The following is an 18238-nucleotide window of genomic DNA, read 5'->3' on the forward strand; positions in this document are numbered from 1 at the left end:
TGTCATGATCAACGCAACAGTCACAAGCAATTACATTTCAAATGTATTTATTGAAACATTTCATTGTCATTCAACAACAACTATACAATATAATTATATTACATTACTTATGTCCTTTTTTCATAAACTTGCATCAGTGTCATATGGATGCAGTTTTAGTTACGACAATTCAAGCGTTCTCCTTACTGCTAAAACCTGAAATCCATAATTCAATATTCCTATTAAATTCTATGATAATGTCATAAGTGAGTCCTGCCTGTCGAAACATTCGCTACTCTGCCTTCTCTTAAAAATAACATTTTTATCATAGTAAAATCTACATATCAACGAAAGTATTGTTTGGTGTAAAACATGTTGAACATTTATGGACAGGCAGTCGATTCCTTAAATGAATAGCTGCTTCCTCACAAAAGCAATTTATTCAGTGTAGTGAAGCTTCTCTTCCATTGACATCCATTAAAAAAACACCCTCTGGTCTCCTTTCCTGCATACCACTGAAGCTGTGGAGTTAGCATTAGCATTAGCCATTACGCATTTTGGGCTAAAGGTTGCAGGCTTCCTTTCTACCCTGCGTTCCATTTCGAAGGGCTCATCCCTATGCCCTAAGCCTTTCAAAGGGATTACCCTCCGGAGTGAGAGCTTCCGGAGGGTAGCAGGAGAGCGCTGAAGGGTGTAGGGGACCAAACATCTGTTTCTTGAAGTGCCCTTCTGCGTCATCATTCCATGCCCATGAGAAGGTGCTGTCGCCACACAAAGAATCATGGGGGCCGAAGTGTCCATCAGTTGTACCCTTCGAAATCCTTCCTTCCGAAGGGCCCTTTGAACTGGCCAGTTATATGAGCACTTCAGTTTGGAACGACCCTTCAATTTGGCGGCCACGATTGTTTTCACTCCGAAGGGCCCTTCGGAGGGTGATATATCCCATTTGTAACGCATTGCTAAAGTGGCTTTGTTCAGGGTGGCTTGACAATTACATACAGGTGTGCTGAAGCAGGGTTGGAGCTGCAGTCTGCAGGACGGTAGCCCTCCAGGAGCAGGGTTGGAGATCCCTGCCAGTATATTTTGGGTTACTAGTAGAAGATCCGTTACTTGGCTAAACTTAAATGCGACAAAGTTTCACGATCCATTCAACAAAATGCTTATTTAATACAATGATTATACAATAACATTTTAATATAAGTTAATATTAATAATATATAAATTGATTAGAATAATAGCCTAGTTATATTATTAGCCGTCTATATATAGAGGAAACTGTTTGATATAGACATTGTGGCTGTAGTCTGCAGTAAAACAATAATAAATAAAAAATATTAAAAAAATAATTACATGAGTATGTTAAAATAAATTACTGAATAGCCCCAAAATAAATTAAAAAAACACTGTCAGCACACTTATCCTCATTTCAGTTTAAACTGTATTTAATGCAGTTTTTTTATTTAATGTAATGCTCAGACCTGTCCATATGTAAATTATTTCAAATAAAAATATTTTTGCACCAATATAGCATAAAGCTTAGTTTACGTAAGTTAGTTTACGTTATCCCTTGCCTTTTTAAAACATATTTATTTTGCTTTCTAATTATTTATTCATGTTGCACTCCTAAATCTTAAAGGAATAGTTCACCCAAAAATGGTCCCCATTGACTTTCCATATAAAAATTACTATGGTCAAGTCAATGGGGACCATTTTTTGGTGAACTATTTCTTTAAATGCACTGTAAAGTCTGCCAAATGTGTAAATGTAAAAATTACACTGAAAGCAGTTAGTCAGAGAAAGACAAAATTTTAAGATTCTGAAAAACTGTTGTGAATTTTATGAAACAAGATACAACAAAACGAACATGTCAGTAAAAATATTAATGAACACATTTATTCAGTTAAACATAAACTGTTAGTGTTAAAATAATACATTATAATATTATATAAAAAACTTTACAATCTTTTTCCGTAGTACCAAAATGTTCCTTTGTTGACAGCATTTCTCCAGTGTTCATACATCACAACGTTCATGCTAACGTTATTTTTACACAGCACTAAGTGAACATACCAAAAAGCAAACAAAATAATACTGATAATGGAAACTAATATAAAAAATGCACTCAATATCAGGCTAAGATTTCACTTAAACACTATTAATTTTGCCAGCAATTTTTTTTACATATTTAGTTTTGTAAAGACATATCTTTCACAGTTAATGTAAATATCAGTGACATAGAGTATTGCTTGTGACAACGTGGTGACTACAGTCTCTACATCAGCAAATTTCTGCATTAATCTAATTTTACTTTATACCCTGAACCCACAAGTCAGAAAAAACTAAAACATCATTTCCCTTCTCTGGTATTATCAGTGCTCTCTAGCATCTTCTGATCCATTATTAAAACTGTGTATCTGTGTACCTTTATGAGGAAAGTTGTCTTGTCAGTAATGCAAACACATAAACTGATACAGTCACAACACCAACTACCGCTCATTTATGCAATTTGTGTAGTATCTGATTGGTAAACATAACATTTTTCATATTAAAATTGGGCAAAAAATAAACACCATAACATTCAGTGAGGTTGAACTTGCATTCAAAATAAATAAATTACCTTCAAAGACAGCAAGACAAAGCCTGTTGCTCTCAGAATCAATTTGCACAAACATTTGTGTATAAAAAACAAATGTGTTCCGTAATACAACAAAAATAAGTCAGTAGGACTAAAAAAGCCTGAAAGATCATGTCAATTTATAAATAAGTAATACTTGTAATAATATCTAGAACAGGAACAATATATTGGTATTGCAGTCCAGCTGTGCTAGTTTGTTCTCAATTGTGCAACAACTTTAATAGAAATATGTACCAACAAGTTTTAGGTTCCAGTTCTCTGCAGTTCTCCTGAAAGAATAGTGATTAGGGTTTGATTGCAGTGTAGTGCAGACTTGTACGTATCTAATAAGCGTTCTCTTAGCAGCGGCGAGGTGAGTGGGGATACTTGGCCTTCAGACTCTCCTTAAAGCTTCTGAAGAGGAGGCGGTTTTTACGGTTCTCCTCATCTTTTCTGTTGTGGAACTCTCCCTGGACCTTAAACCCTTTGTGCACTACAAAAGCATTGCTCACCACGGAGAATCTGTAACCAGCTATGTGAAGTTCACAAGCCTTTAGTGGGAAAAAAATCAGGAATGAGTAAATAACAGGTATGAGAGTATAAATAAATGAACAATTCATATTTTGGACCACATAAAGTTGTTACCCATAATAAAAGCAAATGCAACAAGCACAAATGTTGTAAGATGCAAAGAAACCTGGGACAGTATGTATAATGCTGCTCAGTCAGCATTATACATAGCATTATATAATTGCTATTGTAGTCAATGATGTCCCAGAAATGTCAGTTGCTAACATTTTTCCAAATATCCATGTGTTCAACAGAACAAAACAATTTTTTTTAACAGTTTTGGAACAACTTGGGGGCAGTAATTCATGACAGAATTGTTTTGGGTGAAATATCCCTTTTAAGAGCATTTCTGAAAAGTTTTATACAATAGCTATATTCGAATTTGAAAGCATGTCAATGACTTCAAATCTCACAGGAGGTTCCTGCATGTCAATATACTGTAACAGTACATGCCGAAACCAACGGTTTAGCGCTAGCATGCTTAAAGTTCAAAATATTGTTCTCTCTTCAGAAGAAATTCATTAACCCACTTGTTTGGGGTTACTTAAATTATGGCTTTTATAATAGATATATGTGTTTCTGCCTGCAACATAGTCCAGTACAGCCAATAGTGATGACATTTTTTTTAATACAAAAATCTTTGTTAGTGTTCACGAAAGCAAAGCCCTGTACATCTGGGATGGCATGAGGGTCAATGAATTATGAGATCATTTTCATTTTTTTGGGTGAACTATTCTTTAGGCAACAGTCTTACAACATCTCTGAGTAGGCCATGCATGCTTCCTGCTATAGTATCCCCACACACTCACCTGACTGATGCGGTTAAAGCCATATTGCCTGAAGTTCTCATTATAGAGAGGGACAGATCGAGCTCCAACGTAGAAAGGCTCCCATGGGTCCACCCAGTTTATGGTATATGCCATCTCCAGAGGCCCAGAGCTTTTGCTGGGCAGATTGACCCACTGGGAGTAGTTTGTGGGAGCCTGACAACGAGGGCAAAGTTCATCGTAGAACGGTCGCACCTCCCCAACCTGATAGAGCTGCACCAGCTCAGCTTTTGACGCAGGCATCTTGCGAGTATGTCTGATTTCGAAAGCAGGAAGCACGAGGACTTCGTCGGCAGCCGGTTCTTTTCTCATCAGCAAAGTCACAAACTGGTGGTGTAAATTAGCGCTCGGGATCATGTCAATGTCAATCACCAAGATGTAGGCAGCATCTGTGCCACTACGTGCCACGTTGCGGAGAAGATTGTTGGGGTAAGAGACATTGGCGCCGATGGCATAGTTCTTATACTTGTCTCGATGGAATTCAAGCTTTGCGAAGACACCGGGACACCCTTTCTCCTCAAGCCCAGCAAAATGCTCTCGGTCCTGTTCTGGAAAGCTGGCCATCTCCCCCGAGTGGCAGACCAGATGGAAGTCCACCAGAGCTTGAATCTGAGGGCAGAAGATGCTGAGGGCATAGATGAACGCTGTGGCAAACTTGACATCTTGGTTATTAGCAAATATAGCCACTGACAGATGATTCTGCCAGCGCTCCAACAATGAGTTCAAGTGATGAAGGTTATTAATAGTTGTATGAGTGGCCAAAGCCAAGTGGTGTGATCTCGGATCTGCTCCTGGCTTCTGATTAGTCAAAAAGTCACTTTTGATTAGGTTCTTATACACACGATATTGCCCGCTTCCATCAAAGATACCACCTGTGGATAAGGAGTATCTGAAATGTTCTCGTCTTGGGTTCTTCTCTCCTTGCTGTGAGGCCTTTTTGGAGCCGAAGAGCTCAGAATACTTGTAGCGCTGCTGCTTGCCATGGAATTTTGAGAGGAAAGACAGATATAAAAGCTGCAACAGTGCAACAATAAGAAGAGCACTCAGCACCACCTTAAACACTGAACATTTTTTTGAGAAATGCATTACAATACTTGGTACCTAGTCAATATAGGCTATAAATAAATAGATCCTGAAACAAAGTGTTATGCTGAAAGCACAAATCATCTAGGGTTAGCAAGGGTGGCAATATGTAACGTTAGCTATGTAGTCCTCGTGCATTCATCGGACAGGACTTGCATTGCAGCAAGCTGTGGTTGAGGACAATTTTATAAAAACATTCGAGCAGAAACAGGTTTACATGTTTTGCTGTATACAAAAAGATTATCGTGAACACGAAAGGAAGAGAATAGCGGTCTTGAAGCTCAGATACTGCGCATGGCGGCGCATGTTTATACGTTGTGTGTTTACGTTATACGTCCTCGTTACCGTAAACACCCTATAATTGGCGCTAATAAAACCTAGTAGTTTTGTATCTTACGTGCGCGAAATGTTTCTGCTATATATACACGTTTTATATTATTAACTGGCAGAAACAAAGTAAATAGTCATTCACAAAAACAAATACATAGTCATTCCAAAAGAAATATACAGTGTTCGAGAAATTCGAGAATATCATTGGACGCGACGAGGTGGCCGAGTGGTTAAGGCGATGGACTGCTAATCCATTGTGCTCTGCACGCGTGGGTTCGAATCCCATCCTCGTCGTCGTTTTTGTTTTCGCTCCCTCTTATAATAATATTAACGGTGATGTTTCGATGTCACGTTTACAATTTAAGTACCGTTTTCTTTTTTTAACATATGATAGTTTATTTTTTAACATATGATACAGTTTTCTTTTCTAACATTGATACAGTATTCTTTCACATAGTATGGTGAACCGAACTGGCCTGAATTTAATATTTACTTTTTATGGGCAAACAATATTTCTTTAAAAAGGCCAATTTATTCTGAGAAAGCATAAGTCATTTTAAAATAGCTAAATAATACACCATTATCAAGAGCCGTCTGCAAAAACTGTTTAGACAGTCTCTTACAAGTTAGTTATCAAATTTGAATTCTTCAAGGCGGGTCATATACAGTGGATATAGAAAAGAATCACCCCCCTTCAAAATAATCACATTTTGTTGCTTTGCAGCTTGAAATGAAGATGGACACAGTTTTTGTCTTATCCAGCTGTATTAGTGCAACTTATAACATCCAAGAGAAAGACATAACACCAACATGTCAGAAACGATAAAAAACAAGAATCACTGAGTTGGAAAAAGGATCACCCCCTTGTGTCAGTATTTTGTTGAACCACCTTTTGCTTTAATTACAGCCTTTAGCCTGTTGGGATATGTCTCTACTAACTTAGCACATCAAGACTTTGCAATATTTACCCACTCTTCTTTGCAGAACTGCTCAAGTTCAGTTAAATTTGATGTTGACATTTTGTGGACTGCGGTCTTCAAAGTCATTCCACAGATTTTCAATGGGGTTCAAGTCTTGGGTTTTGACTAGGGCATGCAAGGACATTCACCTGTTTCTCCTTTAACCTCTTTGTGGTCAGTTTTGCTGTGTGCTTTGGGTCGTTGTCATGTTGGAAGATAAACCTTCTTCCCATAGACAGTAGATTTTCCTCAAGAATTTGACGGTGTTTTGCACCATCCATTTTACCCTCTATCCTGACAAGTGCTCCTGTCCCTGATGCATGAAACACCCCATAACAGGATATTACCACCTCCATGCTTTACGGTGGGAATGGTGTTTTTTGGATGGTGAGCTGTATTGGATTTCTGCCAGACCGTTTAGTTTTGAGGCCAAATAATTAAATTTTAGTCTCATCCGACCATAACACCTTTTTCCATGTGGCCTCAGAATCTTCAAGGTGTGTTTTGGCAAAGCTCAGTCGTGACTGCACATGGCCTTTTTTTGATGAGTGGCTTTTTTCTTGCAACCCTCACAAGCCAGATTTGTGGAGAATTTGTGATATTGCCCTTACGAAAATTAACCATGTTTTTTTGTGGTACAAGTGTAGTAACCATGTTTTTTTGGTGCACTGATTACCATCGTTTACTATGGTTTTTACAAAAAACATGGTTTTCAAAACCATGGTTATTTTGTGATAACCATTGTTTTACTACAGTAACCATGTTTTTTGTTGTTGTTTTAACTAGTAAAACCATGGTTAATTTTCGTGTGTGTTGTCACATGCACAAAATGACCACTCTTTGTCATGAATTCCTGCAACTGCTTGAGTGTTAATGTGGGCCTCCTGGTAGCCTCTCTGAACAGTTTCCTCCTGGCTCTTGTCTTTCATCCAGTTTGGAGTGACATCCTGATCCAGGGAGGGTCTGTGTTTTACCAAACACCTTCCACTTCTTGATAACAGACTTCACTGTGCTTCTAGGCATTGATAAAGCCTTGGAAATATTTTTGTATCCATCTCCTGACTCGTATCTGTTCACAACTTTATCCCGGAGATCTTTGGACAGTGCCTTGCCACCCATAGTTGATTGTTTGCTTAAGTTGCACTACAAAGTAGTGAAATGCTCTAAAGCTCTTTTCACGCTGAGCTAATAAAAATGACCACAGTTGAAAGTCAAATGGCTTTGGTGCCATTTAAGATGATGAGGTACACCTGATTGAGTTTGCAAGTCATTTGTAGGAGGGGGTGATCCTTTTTTCCAACTCAGTGATTCTGTATTTTTATTTTCTTATAACATGTTGGTGTTATATCTTTTGCTTGATATTATAAGTTGCACTGAGTAAATACAGCTGGATAAAACAAAAACTGTGTCCATCTTCATTTCAAGCTGCAAAGCAACAAAATGTGATTATTTTGAAGGGGTGTGTTTATTTTCTATACAGTATACACTGAATAATTACTTAGACCTAATCTACCTTTTTACGTAATTGACCAATTAAAATCTAAAAAGTAAAACTGATTAGTCCTGACTAATTCCGAGTCAGTGAGATTAGTTGTTAAGACACCATGCAGTCCTAATTTAGCGGCTGTTTAAGCAATACGCCCTTTTCACATGACGTCACGCATCTTCCGTGCTGCCGCGAAGCAGTGTATCATTACTTCCGCTAGCACTCCAGTTCATAAGGTGGCGGTAATGCACAGTTGAAAGTCAAAAAATATAAGCTGATTTGCCAACCGCCAGTAAAACTCAAGAAGAAGTTACTTCCGCTAGCGCCTCAGAATGGAGTTTACCAAGTGGCTTGCACATCTGCCACAAATACGTCTAGATGATGTACAACGTCTTGCAGACAAATTTTCGCTAACGACAAGATCAAAGCTAGAGAAAGGATACAAATTCTTCGTTGAACAGTACCTGTTTGATTATGAAGGTAAGTGTTTTGTTTTCTTTTTGTGTTAGCGAAGGTGCTAGGATAAGTACTTGAATACGTGTTCTGTCAGTTTTTTTTCTAACTGTTGTTAAATTCCAGCGCGACGGCAAAACGGAAGTTCTTCTTCTTGTTGTTTGTTGCAAGACGGATGTTATGATACACTGCTTTGCAAAAGGCGGAAGTTAAGTGACGTCATTGTGAAAAGGGCGTATTGGCCCCTAGGTGGCTGTAGTCTCAAGTGTGTGAGCCTCTGCCCATTCCAGACCATTTGTACTTAAAGCCTTAATATTAAACAATGGTGCAAATGTTAATACTATCTGTTAAAGATGCTTCCATTGTTTCCCTCGTCTGTAAATCGCTTTGGATAAAAGCGTCTGCTAAATGACTAAATGAATGTAAATTGTAAAGAGGCCAAAATGGTTTACTAATGGTAAATATTGATATTTGTGAATTTTGTGACAACCGCAAAATAAACACGGCAATAAGATCTTGCTCAAAGTATTTTTAATTCATTAAACAAAACAACCACAACACATAAAAAGGCTTCATTCACAGGCATACAATCGTGACGTAAATGACTGAGTATGGTCGTGTTCAACAGTCCTGGCATAAGTCAGTCAGTGGTCTTCGTGGTTATATTATTCAAGAACTGCACAAACAGCAGAATGCCATTTCTTTTTAACATTAGAAAGTGAAAGTCAACCCTCAAAAAAATTATAATCATAAAAATAACGAAAATAACGTTGGGGAAGTTTAAATTCTGAGTTTCAGGTGAATTTATGAAATGCATTAGACATGGCACATTAACACATTATTAACTGTTTTAGAAGCAATAAACTGACCGAAAAGCAAATAACTGACACAAAAATGCTTGATTGAAAACAGCAACATTGCACTTAATCAAACCACATAAATGATAGGACTACTTTCCTAACAAACTGGTATTTATGTTCAACCTAGTAATGTTTGTGAATGTTGCATGTTATGCTCCATTATTTTAAGTATACAAAATGTGCATAAAAAAAATCTGTTTTTTACTTAAGCCAAGACTTTCACTCTCTTTCCATGTTTAATGACATCTAAGACAAAGTTGTAACATGCCTGCTTTACTTTTTCAAGGTGCTGACAAGCACAATTCCTAACCAGCTACTTAAGACAACATCCACTATGAGACAAGGACGCCAGCACCACCTTTAGACCCTCCACCTTCACTTTCTTTGGCTTGACTGGCATCAGCTTTGCCCTGTTTGTCGTCCTCGCCAACTAATCGGATATTGTAACGTTCACGATATTCTGTCAGCTCCCGCCCTTTTGCCTGCATCTGTGTGTTAAGAGACTCCACAATCTTCAAAATCTAACAGAAAAAGACAAATAATTATGTCACACATATTGGCCACAAACAAGTATTTGGATACATAAATCAAAAACTTAAAATTTACTAAATTTGTTTAGCTAGCAACAGAATCGTACCTGTTCTTTATTGTTTTCTAACGCAGGCAGAACTTCTTTGACAGTCCTCTCCACAAGGACACCTCCAACTAAACGGAAGCACTTCCGTGAAGGATCTACTTCCTTTAGTGTGTCAATCACAAGACTGGGGAGAAAAGAAGTTTGCAATTTAGAATAAGACCAAAAATCTAACGTGTGTGTTATCTCTGTTAATGTTCTTTTTGCATTGTGACCTTATTTCAATAACAATAAATGACATTATTTAATTACATTATTTCTTATATGTGACCCTGGATCACAAAACCAGTCTTAAGTAGCACGGGAACATTTTTAGTAAAAGACAAAAATACATTGTGTGGGTCAAAATTATCGATATTTCTTTTATGCCTAAAATCATTAGGATATTAAGTAAAGATCATGTTCCATGAAAATATTTTGTAAATTTCCAACCTTAAATATATAAAAACTTTATTTTTGTGAGTGGATGTTCAGCCACAGTGCCCCTGATTAACAACTTCAAAGGCAATTTTCTCAATATTTAGATTTGTTTGCGCTCTCAGATTCCAGAGTTTTAAACGGTTGTATCTCAGCCAGATATTGTCCTATTCTAACAACTCGTATATCTATAGAAAGTTTATTTATTCAGCCTTCAGATTATGTAAAAACCTCAATTTCGAAAAATTGACCCATAAGACTGGTTTTGTTGTCCAGGGTCACATATATGCTTAAATTACATTAAGTACATTACATAAAGGGATATTTTACAGGCAAAACAAAATTTCCCCATGTTTTACTCACCCTCAAGGCATCCCGATTGAATATGACTTTTTTCTTGAAGAATAATGCAGTCTAAGTTATAATACCATGTATCATTTTACTTCCAAGCTGTAGAATGGGAGTGAATGGACGTTGACTTTTTGAAGCTCCAAAAAGTGCATCCATCGATCAAAAAACCTGAGGCTTGTTTTACCGGCATATGACGCAGGCGTGTCGTAAATTCCGGTGACGAATGAGGCATTTTTCGTTTTGTTCCAATAGGATGCCATCTCCTCTGCGCAGGAGCTTTCGTCACTGTCATTTGCTGGAAAAACAAGCCTCAGGTTCACGTGCAGCCAAGGGATAACAGAAGCTAGACATCAACGTTAATAGCGCTGTCAATATGTGTCTTTTAAACAAACGCATCGATTCACTTCAGAAGACCTTTGTTAAGACCACAGAGCCGTGTCGAATAGTTCTTTGATCGATGGATGCTCTTTTTCGAGCTTCAAAATGTCAACGCCCATTCACTCCCATTCTACCACTTGAAAGTAAAATGATACGTGGTATTATAACTTCGACTAATGACTTTCTTCTTGAAGAATAATTATTCAGTCAGGATGCCTCGAGAGCGAGTAAAACATGGGGAAATGTTGTTTTGCCTGTGAAATATCCCTTTAATTCGTACGTTCTGGTTGCTCTTATTACTTTCATCGAGCATAAAAATGACTACAATTTTCAAAACAAACTTTAACCCAATAGCTAGTTTAATTAAAACAGCATAAATGAAAGAAATATAGCATAAAATCTCAAAGAGAATCACTAGTTTCATGTTGCACTAATACTGTCTTAATGATCCTAAAAATAGATCACCGTTTAAAATATATATTACAATTATGACACATACCCACACACATATTTAGTTTCACTTGAAAAGTACTGACTCTGGAGAAAACACAAACCTGTGTTCATTGATCTCCATATCAAACTCTGCAGCCTTGGAGGCCATACTGCGCTGCTCCTGACGCATCCTCTGGAAAGTAGCCACCACCTAATACCCAAACAACCACGCACGTTTATTGTGGAAAAAGAAAACAAAATGATCAAGAAATTGTTTAATTCGCTACCTATTCACAGGACTATGATCCATTTTGTATTACATTTACATTTATGCATTTGGCAAACGCTTTTATCCAAAGCGACTTACATTGCAGTGTACTATACATTTGTTTCTGACTATGTGCAATCCCCTGGGGATTATAAAAATCTAAAAACAATTAAAGACATCATCGATTAATTAATAAGGATTATTTTAGGAAAACCCCTACTTAATAAGCATTCAGATAATCTAAGCTATCACTAATAATCATTGTCATATTGAGCCTCATTTAGTAATTTCTGCTGTCCCATATAAATTGCATGGCAGGAATAGTGTCAAATGTGCACAAGAGACACATTCCTTAATGAAAGGGGCTGTTCTTGATCCTTTTGAGTGTTGGCTTATTTGCCTACACTGGCCCTCCACGATTTGTTGAGGTTTATACATTTACAAACTCATGGGCCGATGCACTTTAATTCTCGTATACAACAACACATCAGAGATTTATATTACTGCAAAATAATTCTACCGTTTAAGATCACGCTATACTAAACACCCCACGGCCCGATAATCAACACAAAAGTGTAGAGCTTTGTTGTATGAAACGGAAACATTTACATTTGATCACTCGTTGGCAACCTAGATGAGACGTTAGTGTATTACTTTAATGAAGCCCAATGTCCCGTTACCTGCTCAGCGGAGGGAGTGGACTGCTTTCCGCCACCGCTTTTGCCGCTCGTGTTATTGCTACTGTTCGACGCCATGATGAACTGCACACAGCGCCTTTCTCGTCAGGACCTCAAAACGTCACATTTGCGGCGGGCTGAGAACACGCCTGTCTGAAAAAATCTGCTCAAGAACAGCTATTAAAGGATTTGTGGCCGATTTGTTTTATTTAGAACACGAAAAAGCATTATGTGTAAAACCTAAACCATTGATGTATTGAATTGTCGAGCCACGACGGCCCCATGCTATGTAAAGCATAAACTCTTAACACTTGGATAAGTCTGGCCCTGACAAAATGAGTAATCTTTGAATTTAGAATTGTACAGTGAAAATGTAAAATGTGAGAAATATTATATTCGCAGTGATGTTCCACACTCCTGTGCAGTCAGCAGCGTTAATGCACCGAATGCTGACTTGCCAGCCGCCGATAAATGTTACCGAAGAACAAACTCATCGCACTTAAAAAATATGGAAAGTAAAGACAGAAATTAATTCAGGAAATTAGCTAATTGGGAGTTGATGCATTTAATTTACAGAGCCTGTTGGAAGGATCAAATCAGTCCAAGTAAAAATAGAGTTATCATAACATTTTTTAGAGAAACTGGAAACGGGAGAATTTAAACCTTTTTTTTGTATGTTGTTAGATTCCCTAATATCGGTGCTTCACACTCCAGTCTAGTAGGTGGCGGAATCAAAAGCTGGTTTGCCAACCGCCATAAAACCTCAGAAGAAGAAACTCATCGCACCGATCATCTAGCAAAAGAGGCGCTGAATTTATATTGTATAGAAATGAATATTTACTTTGTAAAGAAGAAGTTAAGGCTATTATTGGAACAGATATAAAAGGCAAATGGCAAGTACAATGGAACGAGGAGGAAAGAGGAAGACATCTTTATCAGATTAAAAATGAAATAGGTGGTGAAAGAGGAAGTCAAAGCAGAAGACACAATCATAACTAGACTTCGTCTAGACTCTAGCATACAGCCCTTAATTATTCCCTGTATAGAATGAACAAACATGAGTCTGGGAATTGCAGTTTATGTTGATTAGCAGAAACTGTAGAGCATGTATTAATATATTGTACTGCATATCAAAACGAAAGGAAATTACTGGAGGAAGAGTTAAAAGGAATGGGATCAGAGAAATTACACTTAAAAAACTGTTGAATAATGGCGTGGAAAATTAGAGTATACAAAGCATTGATGAAATATTTAAGAAAGGTACATCTGTTTGATAGGATTTAGAAACCAATTAATTTGTTATATATATATATATAATTTTTTTCCTTCTGCTAGTTTAGTAATTCTATTCCATCAATTAACCACACTCCAGCTCAGTGGGTGGCGGGAACGGACCTTAATGTTTGTATGCCAACCGCCATAAAAAGCCAAAAGAAGAAGAAGAAACTCATCGCACCAATCAGAGACAACATCCGGGTTGCCAAGCATCAAGCATTTTATGTTTCTATCTGTGTGGGTTGCTCAATTATTAAATGAAACGCATACAGTATTTATTACGAAAACAATTTGGTTAATATTTATTTAAAACACCGAAAACACTGTGCAAGGTAAGTTTTCGCAATATGTCAGCAGGTTAGTTATTAGCCATATAGAAAGTGGGCTCAAAGTACAATCCGTGATCAAACGTTTTAAAGTTGGTTTTACGGTTTGCCAATGCTACTCTGCTCTGCACTGAAGGGGAAATTCGCAGGAGGTCTCTTAACCTTAAAGTTTTGGGCAGTACAAAAACAAACCAGGTAATGTTTCTTAGTTACATATTATTTGTCTCACATTTGATGTAATAATTCTCACTGTTTTTAAATGTTTAAAAACTAACTGAATTTTATTTACGTTATGAGTAAATATAAGATTAAATTATAAAAAAGTGACCATCACAGTTTCTTTATTGTAACTAGCCAAAGCAATAGGAAGTGTATTGACAAGTCTTATATATATTAGCAAATACCACTTTATATCACTATTAGGTAACTGTACTGTTGGTTTTGTATTAGCTTGTATTTGCCAAATACTGTTTATGGTTTCAACACACAGTACCCCTTATTTCATATTTATATGCTCTACAATCCATAGAATTGTGGCATTAACAGAAAATAAAAAATAAATAAAAATATGTGAAATTATGAGGTTACTACATGTATATCTATGTACTAATAATGTCACTCATCTAATTATTTTTTTAATTAGAAAAATATTTATAAATATATATTTCTCCTCACTAAATAATATGCTGTACTGTAATACCCTTTTTATTTTGTCAGGATGTTGTCATCCCTTCCTGTAGCAGCAGTTTGTCAAATGACTTCCACTCCTGACAAAGAAGCTAATTTTACAGCATGTAAGCGATTGGTTGAACAGGCTACAGAGGGTGGAGCGAGTATGGTCTTTCTACCTGAAGGCTTTGATTATATTGGCTCAAGCCGAGAGGAGACGCTACACCATTCAGAGAGCCTAGATGGTGACATTATAACTCGCTACACTCATCTAGCGAGGTACGTTTGCTGTAAAAGAAACAGATTTGTTGAAAAATGAATTCTGAATTTACTATAACTGTTTTCAATACATACAGCTGGACATTTATATAAATGTTTGTGTTTTGGCATTGGCACAACAGAAGGATGAGTTTTAATTGTTGAGTAAACTGATTCTTTAAATATGATGGCAAAAAATGTAAGAAATTAATTAAAATGATAAAAAAATCAGAGGTAATATGAGAGTTTTGTGTGTCCTAGAAAGCTCAACGTGTGGTTGTCTCTGGGTGGATTCCATGAAAGAGGTCATGACTGGAAAAATGACCAACGAATTTATAACAGCCACATTCTCATAAACGGACAAGGTACTTTTGTCTTTGGTTTATGCTGTTAATGTCTAAACTTTCGGTTGCTAGGTGGTTTCTAGGGTGTTTGCTTACTGGCCCAAATCTGTATTAGGGGCCATTTACACGACAATGTTTTTAATTAAAAAAGGAAAACTTTTTAAGCGTTTTGGCTGTTTGTTTACACGACAGCTGTGTTTTGGGGGACTAACAACCTTTTAAAACTGGTCTCAAAGTGCAAGTTGTAAACTGCAAACATGTGAAATCTGTGAAAACGCTGACGTTATGGGATTGTGTTACGTGTTCAGTCTACAGGCATGCACAAATATATCCAAAACAATAGTGGCGACATACAGTGTAAGGAGTGCGTGTTTGTGCTGCCCAATATTATTATATATTAATGTTTATCCAACAAAGTATAGATTAACTGCACCTCTATGGCCAGCGGAGAAACATTATTTACATATACCAAACTGTAAACACACAAACACAACAAAGGGCGCTTTTGGCTTAAAGCTGGGTATGCGTATGTGCGATGAGTTTCTTTACATAGAAGAGACATCATCGCCCACTGACCTGGCATGCATAATACAGCCTTTTTATTAGTTTTCGCAGATCTGTGTAAACGCAGACCGTGTTGACAATATTGTCGTGTGTATGTCAAACATTTTAAAAACACAAAGCAAAAACTTTTGTGTAAACGTACCCTTAGACATATTTTCTTATTTATTGTCCACCAAAAAGATCTAATCAATTAGTCTTAGATCTGAAAATCTCTCTTCAACAAACCACATTAAACCTTTAAAAATTAAACCTTGCTGTTTTCCTGCCCCTAGGTGAGATTGTATCTGTGTACAGGAAGGGACACTTGTTTGATGTGGAGTTAACAAGTAAAGGCGTGTCCCTTAAAGAGAGTGCCTTTACTATACCTGGATCCCGGCTACTCCCTCCAGTCCAGACGCCAATTGGAAAGGTGCATCAGCTCATATCAGAACAGCCATAGTGCAACAACAAGCAGTAATGTAGTTTTTAGTTTTGATATTTAGTTTAAATATTTATATTCTGCTACTACTATAATATTTGAATTAATGTAGGTTGGCCTTGGTGTCTGCTATGATCTCCGTTTTCCTGAGCTGTCGTCAGCCCTTCAGAGACACGGTGCTGAGATCCTTACATACCCTTCAGCTTTTACTGTGGCAACAGGAACTGCCCACTGGGAGGTACAGTGGAATCATGAGGTCATCACTAATTAATGCAGTCAGTAGGTTTTCACTGTCAATGGGATGGTTACCTAAATTCAGTCTAAATTTTCATGGGTTAAAAACCCAGCATTAACATGTGGATTTATCAGTATATTTATCACAATATCGAAAATGAATGTACAGTCTGTGGTTCACACCAAAAGCTAAATAAATCGGCGACAAATGGTCTATTCACACCAAGAGTATAAAAAATCAGAGTCGCTGTATTAGAGCAAGTCAGTTCATTCAACCATCTTGGCAGTGCCACAGCTATTTTCTACTACAGTAAAATATCATATCTAAGCTGAAAGAAAGTTAATATACAGAATATGCAAGAATATGTGGAGAAGTGTACCTTTCAACAGAGAATGATTTAGTAAACCTGTAAATCCGTCTCTAAACTGTAAACCACGTAGAGTTTTAATTAGGGATGCACTGATATGTAAATTTTGGCCGATAACGATGACCGATAATTCTTTAACATTGGAAGCCGATAACCGATATATTAGCCGATATACGGTATCTGAATATGAATATAAAATTCCCTAAGACTGAAACAAAAGGCAAAAAGTGGACAACTGCTTTTATTTGAAAACATTGACTGCAGAAAACAAGGTAACCATTAGTTCTCTTCTTTCCCCTGAAAATCATGTACCAAGCCTACTTTACACTAGTTGAAGATTCTTTAACCATCAAACTTTTCTGGTATATTTTTTATGTAATAAACAAATTGTAGATGTTCTTCCAGAGCAACCCAGAAAAATGTTCTTGATAGCCGCATGTTGTCTCAAGACAGAAAGCAGTCTGATTCAAACAATATACTTTTGTTCCTATAATTTACACATTCATAAATACTGTATCTACACACTGTACCTATACAACATTGTTTTGCTAGTAGCAGTAAGTGAATGATCATGACAGAAATATAGTACTGTACAGTATGCATTTAACTGTGAGCAGCGTGCAGCTGAAGAAGTTGCAGAGGAAATGATTTATCGGCTAAAATATATCGGCATACATTTTATTATCGGCCGATACCGATAACATTAAAAATGGCCATTTATCGGCCGATATCTTATCGTGCATCCCTAGTTTTAATGTCAGTATATTTATAAACCAGAGACATTTAAAGGCGTCACTAAACTGTGATTGAGTATCTGGAATTTTTTTGTTATTATTTTGCAGGTGCTTCTCAGAGCCAGAGCGATCGAAACACAATGTTTTGTTATTGCTGCAGCACAGGTTGGAGCTCATCATGCCAAGAGGACGTCTTATGGACATGCTCTAGCCATTGATCCATGGGGTGTGGTGCTCGGGGACTGTGGGGGTTCTGATGTAGGCGTAGCTATGGTTCAGATTGACCTGCAGGGTTTACATGATATCAGGAGAGACATGCCGGTGCTACAGCATCGAAGAGAGAAGGAGTATTACTCCAGCTTGGATTAAATATCCATGTATTATATGTTATATAATACATATTTTGTATTTATTGTACATTATGATTCTGCACAATTTATAAATCAATTCAAAATGTAATTTGGATTAAGTTAGTTGCAATTGTTTGACTCTTTTCGCCTGTTTGCATTTGGAAATGATTGATTTCTCTTTAATCTCAAGAAAAGAAAGAAATCTTCTGCTGCCTCTGACCAATATTTTATTCGAATTTGGAACACTTAAATAAAATTACTTGTATTAAATTCAATTCGTAAATTGTATAAATTACCTACTCAACCTAACACTAAATGCCAGGCTATAGTTGGCTATTACATAAAGCAAGATAACAGATTGTATCAAAGTATTTGATACT

General features: G+C 37.0%; 3 protein-coding genes and 1 non-coding gene across 5 annotated transcripts; 2 read left to right on the top strand and 2 right to left on the bottom strand.

Moving 5' to 3' along the window:
- Positions 1 to 1804: 1804 nt before the first annotated feature.
- On the bottom strand, positions 1805 to 5380 carry b4gat1 (beta-1,4-glucuronyltransferase 1). Its single transcript, XM_057336725.1, has 2 exons — positions 3973 to 5380; positions 1805 to 3144 (listed from the first exon to the last, which is right to left on the bottom strand). Exons 1-2 carry the CDS (start codon positions 5074 to 5076, stop codon positions 2953 to 2955), a joined length of 1296 nt encoding a protein of 431 aa, XP_057192708.1. The 5' UTR covers positions 5077 to 5380; the 3' UTR covers positions 1805 to 2952.
- A 235-nt stretch (positions 5381 to 5615) lies between these two features.
- trnas-gcu (transfer RNA serine (anticodon GCU)) lies at positions 5616 to 5697 on the top strand. The gene has a single exon. It is a non-coding gene; the product is annotated as a tRNA-Ser (tRNA).
- A 3115-nt stretch (positions 5698 to 8812) lies between these two features.
- Positions 8813 to 12420, bottom strand: pfdn2 (prefoldin subunit 2). The gene is made up of 4 exons (XM_057337613.1): positions 12322 to 12420; positions 11496 to 11584; positions 9799 to 9922; positions 8813 to 9682 (listed from the first exon to the last, which is right to left on the bottom strand). The coding sequence occupies exons 1-4, from the start codon at positions 12394 to 12396 to the stop codon at positions 9494 to 9496; spliced, it is 477 nt and encodes a 158-aa protein (XP_057193596.1). The 5' UTR covers positions 12397 to 12420; the 3' UTR covers positions 8813 to 9493.
- A 1319-nt stretch (positions 12421 to 13739) lies between these two features.
- On the top strand, positions 13740 to 18101 carry nit1 (nitrilase 1). Of its 2 annotated transcripts, XM_057346599.1 has the most exons (7): positions 13741 to 13925; positions 14056 to 14114; positions 14637 to 14867; positions 15108 to 15211; positions 16027 to 16163; positions 16285 to 16410; positions 17617 to 18101. In XM_057346599.1, the coding sequence occupies exons 3-7, from the start codon at positions 14638 to 14640 to the stop codon at positions 17875 to 17877; spliced, it is 858 nt and encodes a 285-aa protein (XP_057202582.1). In that variant the 5' UTR covers positions 13741 to 13925; positions 14056 to 14114; position 14637; the 3' UTR covers positions 17878 to 18101. The 2 variants fall into 2 exon arrangements, with proteins under 2 accessions (XP_057202572.1, XP_057202582.1); XM_057346589.1 differs by having other exon boundaries at positions 13740 to 14114.
- Positions 18102 to 18238: the final 137 nt, after the last annotated feature.

Source organism: Triplophysa rosa, linkage group LG1 (assembly GCF_024868665.1).
Source record: "Triplophysa rosa linkage group LG1, Trosa_1v2, whole genome shotgun sequence".
NCBI lineage: Eukaryota > Metazoa > Chordata > Actinopteri > Cypriniformes > Nemacheilidae > Triplophysa > Triplophysa rosa.

Excerpts from the sequence above, each read along its gene's own strand:
- b4gat1 (XM_057336725.1), bottom strand. The coding sequence starts at position 5,076 with ATGCATTTCTCAAAAAAATGTTCAGTGTTTAAGGTGGTGCTGAGTGCT. Across the intron at positions 3,145-3,972 it reads GCTTTAACCGCATCAGTCAG|GCTTGTGAACTTCACATAGC; the intron begins GTGAGTGTGTGG and ends TTCCCACTAAAG.
- pfdn2 (XM_057337613.1), bottom strand. The coding sequence starts at position 12,396 with ATGGCGTCGAACAGTAGCAATAACACGAGCGGCAAAAGCGGTGGCGGA. Across the intron at positions 11,585-12,321 it reads CCACTCCCTCCGCTGAGCAG|GTGGTGGCTACTTTCCAGAG; the intron begins GTAACGGGACAT and ends TTTGGGTATTAG. Across the intron at positions 9,923-11,495 it reads ATGGAGATCAATGAACACAG|TCTTGTGATTGACACACTAA; the intron begins GTTTGTGTTTTC and ends TTTTCTCCCCAG.
- nit1 (XM_057346589.1), top strand. The coding sequence starts at position 14,032 with ATGCTACTCTGCTCTGCACTGAAGGGGAAATTCGCAGGAGGTCTCTTA. Across the intron at positions 14,115-14,636 it reads GCAGTACAAAAACAAACCAG|GATGTTGTCATCCCTTCCTG; the intron begins GTAATGTTTCTT and ends TTATTTTGTCAG. Across the intron at positions 15,212-16,026 it reads CATTCTCATAAACGGACAAG|GTGAGATTGTATCTGTGTAC; the intron begins GTACTTTTGTCT and ends TCCTGCCCCTAG.